Source organism: Toxoplasma gondii, chromosome VIIb (genome assembly GCF_000006565.2).
Source record: "Toxoplasma gondii ME49 chromosome VIIb, whole genome shotgun sequence".
Lineage (NCBI taxonomy): Eukaryota > Apicomplexa > Conoidasida > Eucoccidiorida > Sarcocystidae > Toxoplasma > Toxoplasma gondii.
This window is the reverse complement of record NC_031475.1, coordinates 4,765,685-4,783,080: the sequence shown is the minus strand read 5'-3', so window position 1 is coordinate 4,783,080 and position 17,396 is coordinate 4,765,685. Positions and strand designations below refer to the sequence as shown.

The window sequence follows — 17,396 nt, the reverse complement described above, 5'->3', positions numbered from 1 at the left end:
GAAAACCTAATCTGCACTAGACGCGATAAAAGACGAAATCCCCAAGTAACGCACTGGTGTCCTGTGGACTTGGCATGACGAGGCAATCAAAACATTCCCGAGTCTCGGGGAAGCTATCCAACACCAGCGAATACGGGAAACCTGGCCATGCCAGTCCGCGACTACCGACTTTCTACAGATTTCTGTTCTCAGACAAAATGGGGCACTGCTGCTGTAAATGCTCTGAATTATTTTCTGTTATCATTCACGTCCAGCACTCCTTCATCACATCCAGCGACACAGCATACGAAGTTGCTCTGTACACACGCGCCTACATCTACAGGCCGGCGGCGACATGCTCAGGATTTCGTGGGTCATTCTTTAGCGTTTGCAAATGCCCTATCTTTGTGCTCATTTTAGCATCTGCAACCGCAGCTGAGTCGAATCGTTTCTTTGTTTTCGCTGTCTTGGCGGGTCTTTTTTGGGGGGTGGGGGGAGGGAGGGTGTCGGACACAGACGCGGCGCGAATCTCGGGAAATACCGCTGAGAAGAAGAGACCTTGAGAAAGGCAACCACCCACGTTTCTATTCGCCAGAAGGTTCTTCCTTTCTCACGGAAGCCTCCAGGGTTTCTCCACCCTTGAAGCCGGGTTACGTCATCTCCTCCAAGCAAACATTCCCCGAAACGATTCGCTCTTGCAGATTCACTCACGTGCGCCCACCACTTGGTGCCTCCTACCCACGACCCCACTGGAATTCGCGCTTTTCCACCGTGGTTGACTTGCCATTTCCCACTTGAATTCTCGGTTGCCCACTTGAACTCTCTTTCACCTCCTTCACAAGTGGCCCACGCAGGAAGTGGGGCTCTGGGATTGTCTTTTTCGTCGCTTTTCACGTTCCCGCATGTCGTGCTTGAGAACAGACCGATAACTCGCAGCTTTTGTCTTTTCTCCCGCGACGTTTTCTCCCGCGGTGGAGTGTTAGCCGCAAGCCTGGCGCTGGCGCAGTGTTTGATCATCCCTGTTCCAGCCTCGTAGTGCGACAGACAGCGCGAGAACGGCGCGTTTTCACCGTTTTTTCGGCTTTGTTTGGGGTTTACCTTTCTCCTCGCGCCTCCACTGTTGCGGCTCGATCCATTCTGCAAAAAAGCCCGCCTGGCAAGAACCCCGTGTCCGCTGAAATTGTCACAAGACGCAGGTGGTGTGTGCATCTCGCGAGAGCGCGACCACTCTCCACAACCCCCTAGGAAAGTCGTTTTCGCCGCCAGTTAGACTGCCGTCCACCTGCGCACCCGGCGTTCTTTGCATGTGTATGATCGTCCGCGGATTCCTGGCCGCGAAACGCAGTCGAGTGAAGACTTGCCTCGAATTTGGAGAAGTGTCTTTATGCTCCTGAAGTCTTCTTTGGAATTCTGCTCGACACCAGCCCCCCGCGGACGGCGCTTCCTGCTCGCCCGCCCTGGCTGCCATTCAGTGACTTTTCCACCTGCTTAAATAGTCGTTGCCGTTCGTTGCCTCTTTGCTCCTCCACTCCTCCCCTTTCTTGTGTGTCTCATCCCCAGGATCCACCCTTCTCGCATTGTATTTGCACCGTGCATCTCGCCCTCCACAAGTTGCGGCAGCTGTGCAGCACCCCCCATTTTTCTCCGGTGTTCCCCGAGCGGCGCCTCCTGCCTTCCGTTCGTCTTTCTTCGTGCGCCTTCTCTCTTGGTCACCCTTTTCCCCCTCGCTAATCAAACGCCTTGACTGTCTGCGCTCTGCCATGGCGCCACACCTGTTGCTCCCGTCTTGCTCGTCTCCCTGCCTGCCGGCCGGGTCCCCCGAGACAGCCGAGGCGCTCCTGGCCGCAGCGACGAAATCCAAGTCTGCCTCGAAATCCCCACCCGCAACTTCGTCTTTTTCTCTGGCCTCAGAAGCCTCTGATGCAAAGCCTGACGCGCCCATGGCTTCCTGTCCCCCTTCAGACGCCGCCTGCCCCACTGCGGCGCCGGCCGCTTCTCCGCCTGACGAGAATCCCCGGCGAACGCGCGCGAAGCCTGACGTCACGCCCACCGCCTGCTCTGCCGGAGAATTGCCGCGGCCGGCGGCTGCTCCTGCTTTTCCCTCAGGCTCCGAAGTTGTGACCCGGTTCGAGCCGGACGCGCAGATCGCGGAGGCGCTCTTGAATGGATACCGCCTCTCTGAAGACACGGCTGGAGACGCCGACTTCACTTTTCCGCTCGACTTCCAGATGCCTCTGAACTACGAGATCTACTCTTTCATTTCGCAGTGCCTCAACGCGACGCAGCTCAAGCAGAGTCTCTCCGAGCAGGGCGCAGACGCCGTCCCCGCCGTCGCCAAGAGTCTCCTCGCGGCGGGACTCGCGAAAGCTCGCGAAGAGCGAAGGGGAGGGAGCTGCGCGCGCGAGAGGCGCGAATCAGCGGAGAGAACACCCAAGAGGACGGAGGAGATGTCCGGGCAACGCAAAGAACCGGAGGAGAATGCCTGGCCGACGCTCGAGGCAGGCGCGGCGACGCAGAGACGCCAGTTAGAGAAGGAAAACAACGAGAGGGGGCAGCCAGCGAGACCCGCGACTGGGAAGCAAAGCAAATGCCGGAAACAGTGGAAAGTCAAAGAACACAATGGTAAGGAACGTGAAACGTGGACCTTTTTGCGTGAACGGAGAACGAGCTGCTGTCCTGTGAATGCGTTCCACTGAGAGAGGAGACTCAGCACACAAACAGGGGGGCGGGGGGAGACAGGCAAGAACTGAGAAAAGTCGAAAGGGACGATGGAAGCGAAGGATGGATGGTCTTCCGATCACGTCGACCGAACAGACCCAGGGCACCTGCAGGAAGACTGCAGGGCATCGAGGCTCGAGGACACTGCCCTTCTTCTTGGCTTCTTGCGCCCCGCCGAAGATCGACAGCAGAAGTCGAACTCCATGTGCGTGCTTCCCAAAAGATCTCGTCTGTCGAAAACTAGGAATTTCGACGTGGAACGACTGTGCTTATTGCCTCCACCCTCTCCCCCTCTCACGCGTTCTCCCCGTCTCGTGTTTTTTTCAGACCGCGAAGAGACTCCAGCCGCTTCGGCGCCTGCAGAGACTCCCGGCGCGCCTGTCTCCTCAGACAGCGCATCTCCGCAGACAGCGCAGCCTGCCGCGCTTCTCGGACCGGCGCCGCTGGCCTCGCCGACGGTCCGGGCGCCTCCAGGCCTTTCAGGTCCAGACGTGAACACAGCGCTTCTGCGTGCTGCTTTTCTGGGCCGCGAGGACATCGTGGACTTGTGTCTGAAGCGCGGCGGAGACGTCTCCTTCTCCGACCGCGTCGGACGCTCTGCGCTGCACTACGGCGCGGCGACGGGGACGGAGAGGATTGTGCGGAAGCTCCTGGAAGCCGGCGGCGCGAAGAACATCAACCAGCGAGACCGGAAGCACTGGACGCCGCTCTTGATTGCGGTGACCAAGACGCACTCTGCGTGTGTTCGCCTCCTCCTCGAAAAAGGCGCAGAAGTCGGCGCGACGCTCTGCCACCGATGCGCCCCCTGCCGCAGCTCGGCGCAGCGCGCTCCCGAAACGCGAGAGTCGGAGAAGAGCGAGAAGGATGGACAAGCGAAAGACGCGGCTGAGGCGGCTGAGGCGAACGCGAGCGAGAAGGCAGAGGCCAAAACGGACGTGAAACCCAGCGCATGTGGAGCAGGCGAAGCAGAAGGACCCATCCAAACCTGGAGCGCAGCGATCCACTTTGCTGCAATCAAAGGCAACATCGAAATTTCCAAACTTCTGCTCGACTACGGGGCCACTGGTAGGGTGGAAATCGCTTGGGAATCTCCGATTCACACGCGCCGTCGAATATCTATCTCTCTATCTATATAGATCTTTATATCTAGATGTAAGCCTGCACGTATGCATGTATGCAGTTGTGATTAGGAAGTACTGTGCTCAGAGGTCTTTTGTTGGATTCACGTTTTCTCGGGATCTTTGTGAATCTGTTTCTCCCAGTAGAGCTCTTTGTCTGTCCGAGCGTTTTCTTTTCGTTGCCCCGAGCCGTTCGCTTCGTTCTCAACAACGAACGTTTCTTTCTCTTTGCCGCTGTGCAGTGAACGACTTGGACAGCGACAAACGACCGCCTCTGCACTACGCGGCTTGCCGAGACAATTCGCATTACGTCTCTTGGCTTCTGGCGCGCGGCGCGCGCTTGGACTTGTTCGACGTGAACGGGCGGAGCGCGTTGCATGCAGCGGCGATCAAGGGCCAGCTTCAGAACGCACAGAGCATCCTCGAGGCGGCAGACCCGGTGACCGCTCTGCTTCTTCTCCGAAGGAAAGACAAGTGGGACATCACCCCTGCGCAACTCGCGAAGCTTCACGGACAGAATGGAGCTGTAAGCCTGTGTCGAGAATGAACCTCCGGGATGCGAGTCGGATGTATTGCACCTCGCGTTTTTGTCTGCACATCTGTGCGTACCTGTCTGTACAGCTGGGCATGCGGGTGCGTCGCATCTGTGGCGAACGACTCGAGTGTGGTTTCCTTCTCCGATCGAGATTGGGTGCAGCGCGCGTGGAGGACTCGGAAGAGGCTCGGGGAGCTCTGTCGCTTCGACGTATCTGCAGGGGGTGTTCGTACACGGTATTTTCAACATCCAACCCTCATGTACATATCTACATATATACACATATCTACACACATATACATATACACACATATACATATACACACATATACATATATATATAGATAGATATATGTATTTGTCAGTTCCTTGCATTTTGGCGTACACGGAGGTTTCTGAGTTGCGAACCGTGTCGGTTTTTTCAGTTTTTGCTGCTGAAGTCCTACGCGGACCAGCTGGAGGCGACTCTGGGAGAGCACGCGGCCCTCATTGAGCCGGAGACTGCAGACGCGTGCCTGCTCAACCAGACGATCACGGAGGTGCTCGCCACTGGCATGCAGGTACGTCGAGAGCGGCTGTCTCTCGCAGGGGAAGAGCCGCCGCCTGCGCTGTCTGGCCTCGTCCTGCGCCCACACTGAAGCGCGTGTCTACGTTGTTTCCTAGGAAGAGTCCGGAAGGATCTGCTTGTGCATGCATCTGGATCTGTCGGTTCGGCCGCGCTGTCTGTCTGCGGTTTCCAGGAAGTCAAGAAAAACAAGCTGGAAAGAACAGTTGCTCGTCTCGGAACCGTCACGTGCCTCAAGGCCTACCAGAAAACGATGATGGTGCAGGGAATGGGTAGGCTCAGAAAACATTTTCCCTTCTGGCTTCCGAGGTTCTCCGTCTGTGTTCTTCGCGGAAAACTGTGCCTGTTTTTGAGAGTTCCGCTCCACGTTCCTGCCTCGCTGAGGGGGAAGGATCGGGCAGACGCTGCGTCTGCCCGATCCTTCCCTTCGCGTAAATTCTCGGCTTCTTCGTTCCTTAGCACGGACCGTTTTGACTGGAGGTGCTCAGTCGGGCGTTTGCCGCACAGAAAACGGCAGGATTTGTGTCTTTCGTCATCTTTTTCAACGTCGCTCCTGTGTGCGTCTCTTGTCAGGAGGCATGCTCGTTGCCGATGGGAGCAGGCCCAAGACTGCCGGTGGCGTCTTCTTCACACTCTTGCGCGAAATGGCGCGACAAGGCGAAATCAGTCGAGACGATCTCGTTTACATCGAAATGGTGAGTTCCAGTTCCATTCCACTGGCCGCATCTTCTCTTTTCTCTCTCTGTTCCCTTTGTTTTCCTTCTCTCCTCTCTCTTCGTGCTCCCTCGTCCCTCGCATTCCTCTCTTTTCCCCTATGTTCTGTCTTGCTTTCCACTATGAAGTTCTCGACTCGATCTCATGTGGAGCTGTGTCCTTTAAACTTGTTTAAATGCGTTTTTCGCGGCTTGGTCTCGAGAGCGACACTGAGCATGTCGTGGATCTTAATGTGGAACAGTTGTGAAATGCACGCGATCGATTTCTGCATGATTGCTGTGCACCTCCACCTAACTCGCTTCGCTTCATTGTGAAGTTTCTTCTGTGTCTCGTTTTTTTTTGCAGGAAGACGGCGAAGCGAAGAAGGCGCTGCGACGTCGCGCGCGGCAGAAGCATTCCTCCTCGTCGGGGGCTGAAGCTGCTCCTCGTCTTCCTCACCGCACTCCCGCTGCTGCTTCTGGGAGAGAAAACAGACAACTCGCCGGAAACTCCACGCGACCGATGAATGCGCCGGAGGGCGCCCGGGGTCCTGCGTCCAGGCGACCGGGCGGAAAGCAGCGCCCAGAAGGATCTGCGAAGACTCAGGAGAGTGTGCAAACGTCACATCCATCTCAAGGCAATTCGTCGACTTCCCGGAAGAATTCTGTTGGCTTCTTCGTGTCTGCGAAAAACTTTTCGAAGCCGGCAGTCCCGCCACGTCTGGCGCCTTCCGCGGCGAAAACGCGGCCGGGCAGCGCGTTGTCGTCCAAGAGCAGCGGCGCGTCGACGGTCGGCGGGTGTGCGTACACCCCACTGGCGATGGCGATCGACGCCGAGACGCTGAGCAGCAACAGCAGCAGCCGCGGGAGTTCGCCGCAGCAGCAGACGCCGACGAACTTTCCTGCGGTCGGTTCGTTCGTGGGTTCTCAGCCGCAAGGCTTCCTTCCCTTCTCGATGTATCCTGTGTACCCTTTCTGGCCGATGGGCTTCCCCACCCCGCTGTCGCCGCCGCCGGTCATGGGCGCGAGTCTCGCTGGAAAGGAAGACGCTCCGTCGTTCTTCTCGACTCCGTCCTTCTATCCGCAGGCGCCCGGTGCGAGCGCTTTCTTCCGAGGGGAAAAGGGAGACGGTCACAAGAAGAAGGCGTCCGGCCTCGTCCCGAACTTCGCACCCTTCTTCCCTGGCGCGCCTGGGATGTACGTCCACCCCAGAGAGGAGTCGGACGCGCAGGCCGCGAGCCGAAAGAAGGGGAAGTCTCAGCGGAAGAAGGGCAGAGAAGAAGAAGAGACGAAGCGGGAGGAAGAAGCTGGCCGAGTGAACGCCGAGGCTGACGGAGTTTCCTGTGAGGGGCAGGGAGAGAAGGAGGCGAACGAGAGGACTGTGGAGGCGCCGAGAGCACGCATCCCACAGGAGCAGAACGCGCGACCAAATGCGAGTGTGGAGAAGCCCCCCAGTCGAGACAAAGGCGCAGACGAAGACGGATGGAAAGTCGTGAAAAGCAGACATGAAAAGAGAACACACGAACCTGGAAACGCGAGGGGCAGAGGTGGTAGAGGTCGCAGCGACAGAGCTCGCGGTCGAGGGGGAAGAAGAAGTCCGGAATGAGAAAAGAGAAAGAGACCATGCGTTTTCTCCAGGATTTCTTTGTAGCTAGGCAGAAGAGAGATCAGCCGGACGGACGGCTTGCCGAGGAGGGAAAGAAAGAGGCGAGGAAGCCGTGGAACAAGGAACAGAGAGGACCCGAGAAACAAGAGACAAAGATTTTCTTCGAAATGAAGGAGCGAGATGGCAAACTCAGTGCTCAGACGCCCGAACCAGTCGACCGGACAGAAGGAATGTCTGTGCCTGCATGCGTTTGTATGCTTGTTGTCTCCTCGCACAACCCCGCCAGCTGTTGCGGTTTCGATTGTCTTGTCTTGATGGACTGCGAGAGATGTCCACTGCACAAGATATATCAACTCGTGGGGAAGGGTTTCGACTCGAGAGTGACATCGCAGATGGCGGCTTTCTCCGAATATAGGGCGAAAGACTGATGTGCAGAAACTCGCGCGCGCGTTCAGACACAGAACTATCGGCCTGAGTTGTCTTTCAGGTTTCGAGTCCAGTGTGGTGGATCGTTTGCGTATCGTGACGTCAAGGTCTAGAATATGGGGCTTTGCGTGCGACATTTCACGCTCGCCTTTGAAATTGTCGTCCTAAATAAGGATCAATGACAGACCACCGGTTGGATAGATACTTCTATACAACTGCGCGAAGAGTGGCTCTGATACCCGGTGTTTCGTTCGATTTACTTTAAAAACTACAACAGGTTTGCCTCCACCTAGTTCCCACATTCACGCAAAGAAGAATGTAGAAAACCGAGATGTTTGTGACTTTCCTGTGCTTCTGAGTGATACATCTCAGAGAAACCGATTTCCTTGCTCTCTGGTGGAACAAGCACCGCGCTTAGTGTCGAGCCACCGGAGAAAGGGTGGGACCGTCTCGATTCTTGTTTTCGAATATCCTTTTGAAAACTTTCAGGCATAAAAAAGTCAAAAATTGCCCACGGAGCTTCCTGAGAAACGCTTTCTGAAAAGAGTGGAGAGATGGGTGCGAACCAGCCAGTCTTTCCTCCAAGTGTGGCATCGCCCTCGGTCAAATTCCTTTTCATAAAAGGCAAGAGATCTCTTTGAACAAGTCTGCTTGCGCAATTACCAGAGACCACCCAGTTTTCTCTGGAAGACAGGAGCAAAGGGTAGAACAGACGCGAGACTTCACGGAAAGAGAAAAGCATGTCCAGGGAGAATGAAGACATGCAGAAGAACAAAGAGCAGGAAACCTTTTGAAAGACAGACGAAACTTTAACCAGTTTCCAGAAATTTCGATGCATCATAAATAAATATATATATATATATATATATATATACGGTAAAATCACAAATCCTTTTCTTTCTCTCATATATATATATATATATATACATACGCCTGTGGATATAAGAATGAACCAGAAAAGTTTTATGCTTTGAGGAGTGAAGAGAATCAGAGAGTTTAGAGGGAGTATTGGAGCTGCTGCAGATCTCTCGAAAGAACGTTGAAGCAGACCTTGATGCGGCCTGCGTGACTTGTTCGCACCACTGCAGGGGAAAGGAACGCAGAGGGTCGAGGTTTGCAGTGGAGAAACCGAGACCAAAAACACTTCGGAAAAAGCAGATAAAACTGACAAGATAACGCTCGTTCGTACAGAAGCCGAGAAACCTATTTCCGCATGCACGGGCACAGATCCATGGAAGTACATATATATATATATATATATATATATATATTGGTATCTGTGTAGGTGTATATATTTAACTAGCCGGATGCTGACCATGAATTCACGAGATTATGGTACAGTGAATTATTGGAGAAGGAATCATACGGTCGTGGAATCTCACACCGAGTTTAAAGCATCGCGAGAGAAATCGATGGACAGACAGTTATCTCCGAAGCAGGCAAAAACGGTAGCTGCTTATTCTTTGGCCCAAGAATGCTGTAAATTGATAATCCCGAGCGTCGTCCCGATAAACCACAGCAGCAGTTCTGTCTAAACTGAGGACTATCCCAAAAGAACAGAGGCAGTCGAGATCTGGACACGGCCACCCCCAACTGTCTGCCCCCTGGAGAAGAAGCTGAAATAGAGTTTTCGCCTCAGAAACGATCGCTTCCATTTTCCTTTACTCAGCGAGATTGAAGGACAATGAAGAAACTTAGAAAAATGGTCCTATCCCTGAATGACGATCCGTATACGCCAACGAGAGAAGCTCAATTGTGTGAATTTGTGTACGACTTTCTGGAAAAATTCAGCACGGCAGGAAGGTGACAGGAATGCCTGAGGCATCGAAGCTACGAGAGAACATGCGACTTTGTTGTCCTGAGGTCCTTCTTATGAAGAGAATTCATCAAAGAAGGTCCTGCTCGCCACCCACCCTATTCTCCCCTCTCTTGCGGTCCACAGAGCCTATGAAGGTGCCTCTTCAAGCTGTTGAAAGACAACCGCTGGGTCCTTGACGCGTCGTTTAGTTATATGTACTCAAGAAATAACAATCGAAGAATAGACTTGTGGTGATGCTTCCTTTTTTGTGCAGAAAATGAGATGATGTCGCGTACCTTCACGACCTTCACTGCGCGCCGCTGTTTGAGGATCGACGTACTCCGGTCGACATCCTGTCGCCCAAGCGACGAGTCTTTGCATCCAGGACGAAGAAGTGATGGAGTAGAGTTGAAGTGTGTGAATGTGTCTGCGAAAAGCGGCAGACATCTTCCAAGCAGCTAAACGCGGAAATCTAGGGAACCCAGCATTACAAGGAACGAATGGAAAGACAAAGAACGCGGGTCTCAGCCATGGCAAAAAAGCAAATCCTCCATAGTGTGTGGACCCTCTCACGGTCGTCAGAGCCTAACAACCGCCTTTCCAGTGCGAGACGCATTTTGCTGAATTGAGTCTAGAGGCAAAAGGTCAAGCAGCACTACATTTGCTTGAAGTTTTCGAAAGATAGACAGCCAGAATGTGCATCTCGTTCGTGCAGAGGTAGACTTGGTATAGTCACTCTGTTTCGTGGATATGTACTGTCTTATGCGGCCATTGTGTTTCTGCAATGCTACAACCATTGCAAGCCTCCTTTCTCCGTTCAATCATTTTAGCTGTCTTGATCAGTTTTGTGGAGGGTGTGGACAAAAAAAGGCGTTTAAACTCACATCCACCTGCTTTCATTGGGTTCTGAATCTACATGCAGGGGGAAGACCTGAGAATGCTCCCGTGGAGAACTGTCTACTTAGGAGTTTTCATCCCTCTATGTTTTGGTCGGTTTTGGCTGCTTGTTTTTCCCTGAGAACTTCCTCCAGTACCAAAACGAAAAAGCGTGTGTGGCAACTTCAGCGTCCATCCTCGGATCGTAAAGATAAAGTCACGCGGTGGAAGGTAGACCAGAGAAAAAGAGGAACGTAGAGAGAGGGGAATGAACGGCTTGCACGCAACATGTGATAAACAACCATGTGGTACACCTGGGTGCGAATCGTTCGCCTCTTGCAATCAGAGAGAAGCCGAAAAAACCGCCAGTGAACAGGATGTACGGCTCTTCGTACGTCTATATTATTTATTCGACTCGAGTTGAGTCAGTGTGAAAGCACATTTCATCGAATCCGCCTCGCTTCTTCGCTCTTTCTCTCGCGTTCTACTCTCACCGTCCCGGTTGTGTCGGAACATGCACAGAGGTATAGCCGATAACAACTCTTCTGTTCAGCCTATTGAGACAAGAAACATAAACGGGGCACAGCAACAGTTTACTCTGGAACAGCCGGGAAGGCGATCTCCGAAACGCAAGTCGTGAGGTCGATCGAAATAGCTCAAAGTTTTGCATGCGTGGCCTCCGAGTTTCTTCGAGGAAAGTGCACGGAAATCTCGCTCACACATGTAGGTGCAAGAATTGTAAAACGAGTGCCATTCAACCTTTGGAAGGCAACATAAAACGCAATACAAAGAGTCATTTGACTGCTGCGACTTTCGCGTCAATTCACGGACCGTATGGACGTAGTCGCACGGTGGGAGGTATGCCAGAAAAAGACGGAAGGAGGGAGAGATGAGTGAGGGTTTCGCATGCTGTAGCAGATAAACAACGATGTACAACCGCCTACCCTTCACAGGGAAACTTGGAAAATTTCCGGAGGAGCTCACCAGTCGGTACCGTAGACGCATATAACAAGACGCGGCCATCCGAATGGATTCGTGGACTGAGGAAAAACGAAGGTGACGTGAGAGAGTCCAGCTGAACAGAACCCGCTAATGTTTCAAAGAAGAACACAGCAACGCCCTTTTCTGTGATTCTCGATGCTTCCCGATAAAGAACGGGCTTCCCCTTTCTTAACGTCGCTGGCGGATTTGCATGCATGTGATCTGCAAGCATTACGGCTCTTGATGTGGCAACTTGACCATGAACTTCGCTGGTTGCTGGCGTCCTGTTACTTTTTGCGATCCGTGCAACAGAAAAGCGAGACTGTCGATCGAATCCCTTCATCATTTATGCTAAGTTCTGTGTTCCTCTTCACCCATTCCTACCGGTCGACTACAATCTTCTTAGATTTACAGGCAGTGGGTGGTCTGAGTGTTTTGTGTCTCGTGTGCTGCCCGGTACTCTGCAGCAGGTGACTTTCCCAACAGCTTAGACGCTCGAACTCTCTTGCCCAAGTCCAGACATCTCTCTGGTGCTCAGTGCCCGCTTGTCTTGGTTCCCACCCAGCCTCGCTTGTAGGAAACGAAGAAACCGTTTCACCGCGGAAGTCAAGTCAAAAGAAAAGCTTGTCTCACTTTGAAGATGAGGCTGAACGGGAAGTTCCACACTACTTGGTCTTGGTCCGCGTTTAGGGGATAGGACAGAAACTCAAGAGCCAGATTAGAGGCTCCTGCAGCGTAAGCACTCTGTGAGATTGCTTGTTCTTCACCCTGAGACAAGCGAGAAGCGTAAGCATCACAAATACTACACAATCGTACAATCTCAGACTCTCTCTGGGGCAGAAAATCCGAACCGGAGATGTGGTTTTTGGATAGCCTGGGATTCCTCGAAGAAGTGCAGAGGGAAGCGACGAAGAGCGCTAGAGTGACGACAAACAAACGGTGTCTCGACAGACAAAAACGGAAAACAGCGAGACACTCTCTTTCCTGTTGAAACTCTCTTCCTCTTCCTGCTGCGTCGACTTGGTGCAAGACATGTACAACACCTTCAACAGAGACAGAACTGAAAAGGATCTGCTACACACAGGAGTTGTTTGGAGGACAAAGAGGCGCCAGTAGCAATGGAAAGCCGGTGCTGAGAAGTCGAGCACCACAGTGGGCATCTACTTGTACGTCTTTGAACACAGATACCTACACTCCGCTACTTGTACAGGTGTCTACCGGGCTGCGCATGAGTAAACATAGACGTACTAGGGAACTTCACGTTGCAGCGACTCAAACGCCTATCTCTCTGTGTGCCGAAGTGCATGCTGCCAGTGACATGCATGAACACCTACCTGTATGTATCTACATAGACTTTCGAGTGGAAAAACCGTTGTTTTGAAGAAGAGATTCACAGAAATTTCCCATATCACTTTGGGATCTTTTGGTCGGGACAAATACCCACGGAAATCTAGAGCACCTACGGAAATGATTCTCCAGTCAGGTCCGTGGACAAATAGGTATCTGCACACTAGCGGACCAGAGCCCCGACCTCCGTCGATCGAGGCAGATACAATCTCTCCCGACACAATGACCTGGAAGTGCCGCGGGGAAAATTGCTCCGCTGAAAAACGAAGGAACGACACCTCAGAAAAGAACTGAAGAGGAACTGGAAATACTAAACACCCCTCCCGCTTCTCATCCCGAAATTGGTGTAACATTTTCATCAAGAAAACCTTCAGCTGCAAATGGATGTATGACGATCTACGGGAGTATCGTCGTGGGTGTCCAGACATAGGGGAAGCACGTCTAGATCTCTGTGGAGGCCATATTTGAAAAACAGTCAAAAATAAACGGTGATCAGTGTTACCAGACGCCGTTAGGGGAGAAAGAGTAAGGGAAACAGGGTTTTTCTTTCGTTTGCAATGTGCAACATTTTTGTTGCTGGAACTTCGTCAGCTGGCTTACTGAAACTACAGATCGATGAGGAGGACTTGACCAGGCTTTCTGCGAAAGAACAAAGAAGTGGACTGTGGAAAAACTCCGTGACTTGAGCATCCTCTTTTTAAAGAACTGGCGATCTCACCCAAAGGAAACACCCCCTTTGCCGAATGCTTCGGCGTATCGAGAACTCGCAGTTTGGTTAGCATCCGTACAGAGGCGCTCCAAGGGTGTTGCAATATGCAAGTGTGTTGAAGGTTTAACTTTCTGTTCACCCTGATTTGATGACGCACGTTGAGAAGCATTCGAGTTCATGACCAAAAACAGTACAGCGTCTCTGGGTCCGTCAACTATTTTTCACCCTTGGTGGCGTTTTTTCAGAGTACTCCATTGTCCAAACCGAAGGGTTGTGTCAAGAACGTCAAAAGAATGTTACGTGGTCACTTGGGAGCTAACAAGCGACAAATGCTAATCTACAGCAGATAAAAAGTGGGAAGCAACTCGGTGAACCTCTCTGGGGTTTGTTGGGAACCTTTTCGAATAAGCGAATGCATGACGTTGTACGGAGACCCAAATTGGGGTGTCACAGCTTTTAATGTCCGCAGTCATGTCTGTTTTCTGTAACTCTTCACGAGAGGTTCCAGCAGAAACCCCGTTGTTTGGCATTTACCAGTGGCGCTTGGAGCAACCGCCACAGAAGGAGGCCACGAACTGAACTCTCCCGGCCTGTTCATTCTTCTGTTCGCTTCCAGACTCGAGGCAAGAGCTGCGTTTCTTTCGACCTTTCAAGATAAAAGTGGAATGAAGCCTTCCTTCCGAATGCTATCACCGCTGGCCAAGCTAACAGCTATTGATGCGTTGGAAATATCAAGGAGGAGAAACGTTTCCGGTTTCGGCGGGTCCTTTCCTGGAATACCTGCGGCTACACCACACGCGTTTTTCGAACAGCTCTTAGTGAACGGATGCCGTTGAAAAAAAGGGTTCTTCTGCAGGTCACCACTGGCGTATCGCGAAGAAATGAACGAGAAGTTTTCGTTGGGAAGAATACTACCAGGAATCTCGAAGAATTTCCGTGGCAACAGCACCACGCGCGGTGAAAGCCTTTACTTCTCCAGCGGATACGCCGCCTTGTCGTTTGAGACAAAACACATTTTTCGGTGGATGACGAAGCCAGTGGTTCATTTTATCGTTCTCTTTGATTCGCACAAACGAAGACAGAGCACTTTTGCATGCAGTCTGCCTTTCTCCGCGTTTAGTCAACCTCGCGCAAGCCATCGTGCACAGAGAATGCTCCACCGCTTCATGAAGCGACATACGTATCGCACAGAACCTGAGAAAACCCGGAGGTAACTCTGGGATCCTTCTGGCATGGCGTCGTTTGGTTGTCTGTCTCATCCACTCCGTGATATCTAGAACAGTAGCGTAGGTAGGAAAACAGACTCGTTCTGTTGTGCATTGGTTTGCCCTTTTGTTCACTTAATACCTGGCGCAACACGAGTAGTTACGCGGAACACACGTGTGGGCATAGATGCGGCACCGTAGGACACTTTCGACATTACTGCGCAGTTCGATGTATTTTCGAATGTTGCGACACACCACGGAACGACGCAGTATTTCATGGGATCTCCAGTGCATCTGGATATGTACAGTTTGGTGAACACTCTCACTGGCACGACACAACGAAATCCATATATGAAAAATATTCGTAGATTCCGTTCTGCCACAAAATACTGCGCGACGGCCTAGTGAGAAATCGACGTTTTTTGAGTGGCCTGTCTCCAGAACACTTGCTGCCGCACTTCCAGCATGACGTGCGACGGTGATTCTACATGGGGACGATTTAGTTTCGTTAAAACAGAGCAGAGGATGACGTACGGAAAACGCAGGCTCGGCTAAATGAGCCAGGTATTCCGAAAGCATGGGTCACATAAAGAGTCGCAAAAGACTGGAGCAAGTTGTCTTTGGTTCCTGTAACTTCTGGCTGAGCTTGGTGACGACAGCGGGTTCGTTTCGGAGCTCAAGAACGCGAATTCCCACACAAAAAGAAACAACAGAACCAAAAACGTGAAGTTGACGACAGCTGTCGCTTCGCGCAGAAAACTGGAGCCGCATGCCGTGGGTCTGCTTCTGTCTTGTCCTTCACACTTATATTATAGTAGTGGCTGAGATGTCAGAAACGCGCAGACGGACCTGGTGACACGGATCTTCGACTCTTCAGCGGCATTCGCCGGAATACAAAGTCCTTTGCGAGGGAACTTCGACTCCTGATTTGGATCTTTACGGACTGTGTTTCCTTATTCATGTTCTTCTGCACGTATTTTGTTGCAGCAAAGTCTTTCGTGGTTTCGCTATGAAAACTGCTGCAGGAGATACACGCATTCAGGATGGATTTTTCTTCCCATGAATATTAACAAAACAACGGCGCAGAGTCTTAATGTTGAGAAAGGAGGTAACAGGACTCTCCCGATATTGACACCACAGCCAGTTGTTGGCCGTAGCCACTTTCTCTAGCCAGTATTCTTTATTCTTTGAGACGCCCAAGGAAAAGCGAGACGTACTTTGGATATTCGTTTTTGCCCAATATCGCCTTCTTTTCCCCCGAGCTTCAAAGAGAAGTAAACGGAGGATGTCTAGGCACATCTACACATACATAGCTGCAAAAGACATCTGCAAAGACAGTCTGCCCACTGCGTCGAGACGCTTTTCCCGGCTTGCCAGTGAACCGAACAATTCAATCGCTTCAAAACGACCCAACTTCTGAGATCACGACTCTCTTTCAAAGATATTCCAAGAGAGTCACCACTGTTTGTGTAAGAGCGAGACCGCGCATGCACTTTCAGACATGTCCGCTCTCCAGCATGCGATTCGGAAAGCCAATTTCGTCTGCCTCCGTCTGTTGAAGTACTTTCTGCGTGGGCAGACAAATGCGCAGCTCGCGACTGGCACCCAGGTTGTATCGGGAGAGGGGATTGATTGAGAGGCAGCCGCTTGAACGCAAATTATGAGATTCACTAAGAAACAGGGATGTGATTTTCATAGCGGCATCAGAACCGGTTTTTCCACAGTCTGTCGCTCTGAAACACACTGGTCAGAGAGTCTTTCACTTCTTTCTACGACCTTCGCTCCCCTCTCTCCCGATCTCTCGTCCCGACAGTTTTCGACCGACGCTCTTCCTCCATTTCGTTTTTTTGTCTTTTTCTCCACATGCCCACCGCCCGAGCTCGTCGTTTACGCGGAAACGGCGTTGTCGCTCGAACTCCCCTTTCTACCCTTCAGGAACTTGTGCCCGTCTAGAGCCATCACGAACATCGAGTTTTTCAAAGGCGTCTCCAGTCAGACACACCAGTGAGTTTAAAAGCCGTTGTATTTCATTCCCTTGTTGCAGACATCAATAGGAACGCCCCATCGGTCTCGATGGCATTGATGTTAACGCCGCGAACAACCGCACTTTGGGACGTGAGAGGTCTCAGATGGAACGCCTTCTCGAGTTCCAGGAGGCACGAAGACGACAGAATTTTGTGAGTTCAAACGTCCGCCACAAACGACTGACTCTGAGCACTGTCTGCGAGTTTGGCGACCAAAAGGTTTTCGTAAACAGCAAGAGCGAAGTCCCAGCCATGCGAGCCTCGAGTGCGCTTTGTTCTTCGGGGTGTCGTGCGATCCCTGCTGTGGAGCAAGACTCGCTGAAGAAGTTTAGCAGACTTGCTCCCGGTGAACATCCCTTCTGCTGAAACTGCCAAGTTCAGGAGGAACAGACCGTGCAAGGAGTGTGTCTACCTGCGTGCTTCGGACTTGACTTTCACTTACTCCTGTTAGACGCGAGCAACGGCCTCGTCGACTCACACAAAACTTCATCTCTGTTTTAAACTCACACACAGCAGACACTCCCCATAAATAGTCCTTTCTACGGCATGGACGCAACGTCCAAAAATACACGACGTTTTATGACCAGAAGGGTCGACACCGCGAGGCCTCGCGCGCGCAGTTCGATCCCCTCTGCCTGGTTTCTCTTCAGCAGTCGAGACTGGAAACTTTTCCGTTCTGCTGGACTCAGCGGAAGGACTGCAGCAGAATTGAAAGAGAAGAACCTGTTACCCTAAGATCCGCTCGTCCTGGAGGGACTTCACCAGTTTCTCCTCAGGCACACTTTTAGAGAAATACCTTGGCGATTTTATTTCTTTT

The 17,396-nt window shown here is 52.1% G+C and overlaps 2 protein-coding genes across 2 annotated transcripts; one reads left to right on the top strand and one right to left on the bottom strand.

The window, feature by feature from the left end:
* Nucleotides 1-1,739: 1,739 nt before the first annotated feature.
* TGME49_255510 (ankyrin repeat-containing protein) lies at nt 1,740-7,841 on the top strand (the record flags this gene model as incomplete). Its single annotated transcript, XM_002364838.1, has 7 exons — nt 1,740-2,601; nt 3,025-3,762; nt 4,058-4,341; nt 4,776-4,910; nt 5,091-5,187; nt 5,489-5,610; nt 5,975-7,841. 7 exons carry the CDS (start codon nt 1,740-1,742, stop codon nt 7,211-7,213), a joined length of 3,477 nt encoding a protein of 1,158 aa, XP_002364879.1. The 3' UTR covers nt 7,214-7,841.
* A 794-nt stretch (nt 7,842-8,635) lies between these two features.
* TGME49_255620 (B9-C2 domain-containing protein) lies at nt 8,636-13,529 on the bottom strand (the record flags this gene model as incomplete). The annotated part of the gene is made up of 7 exons (XM_018781102.1): nt 8,636-8,721; nt 9,734-9,864; nt 10,808-10,867; nt 11,298-11,353; nt 11,928-12,062; nt 12,758-12,897; nt 13,430-13,529. The coding sequence occupies 7 exons, from the start codon at nt 13,527-13,529 to the stop codon at nt 8,636-8,638; spliced, it is 708 nt and encodes a 235-aa protein (XP_018636937.1).
* Between the last annotated feature and the right edge of the window lie 3,867 nt (nt 13,530-17,396).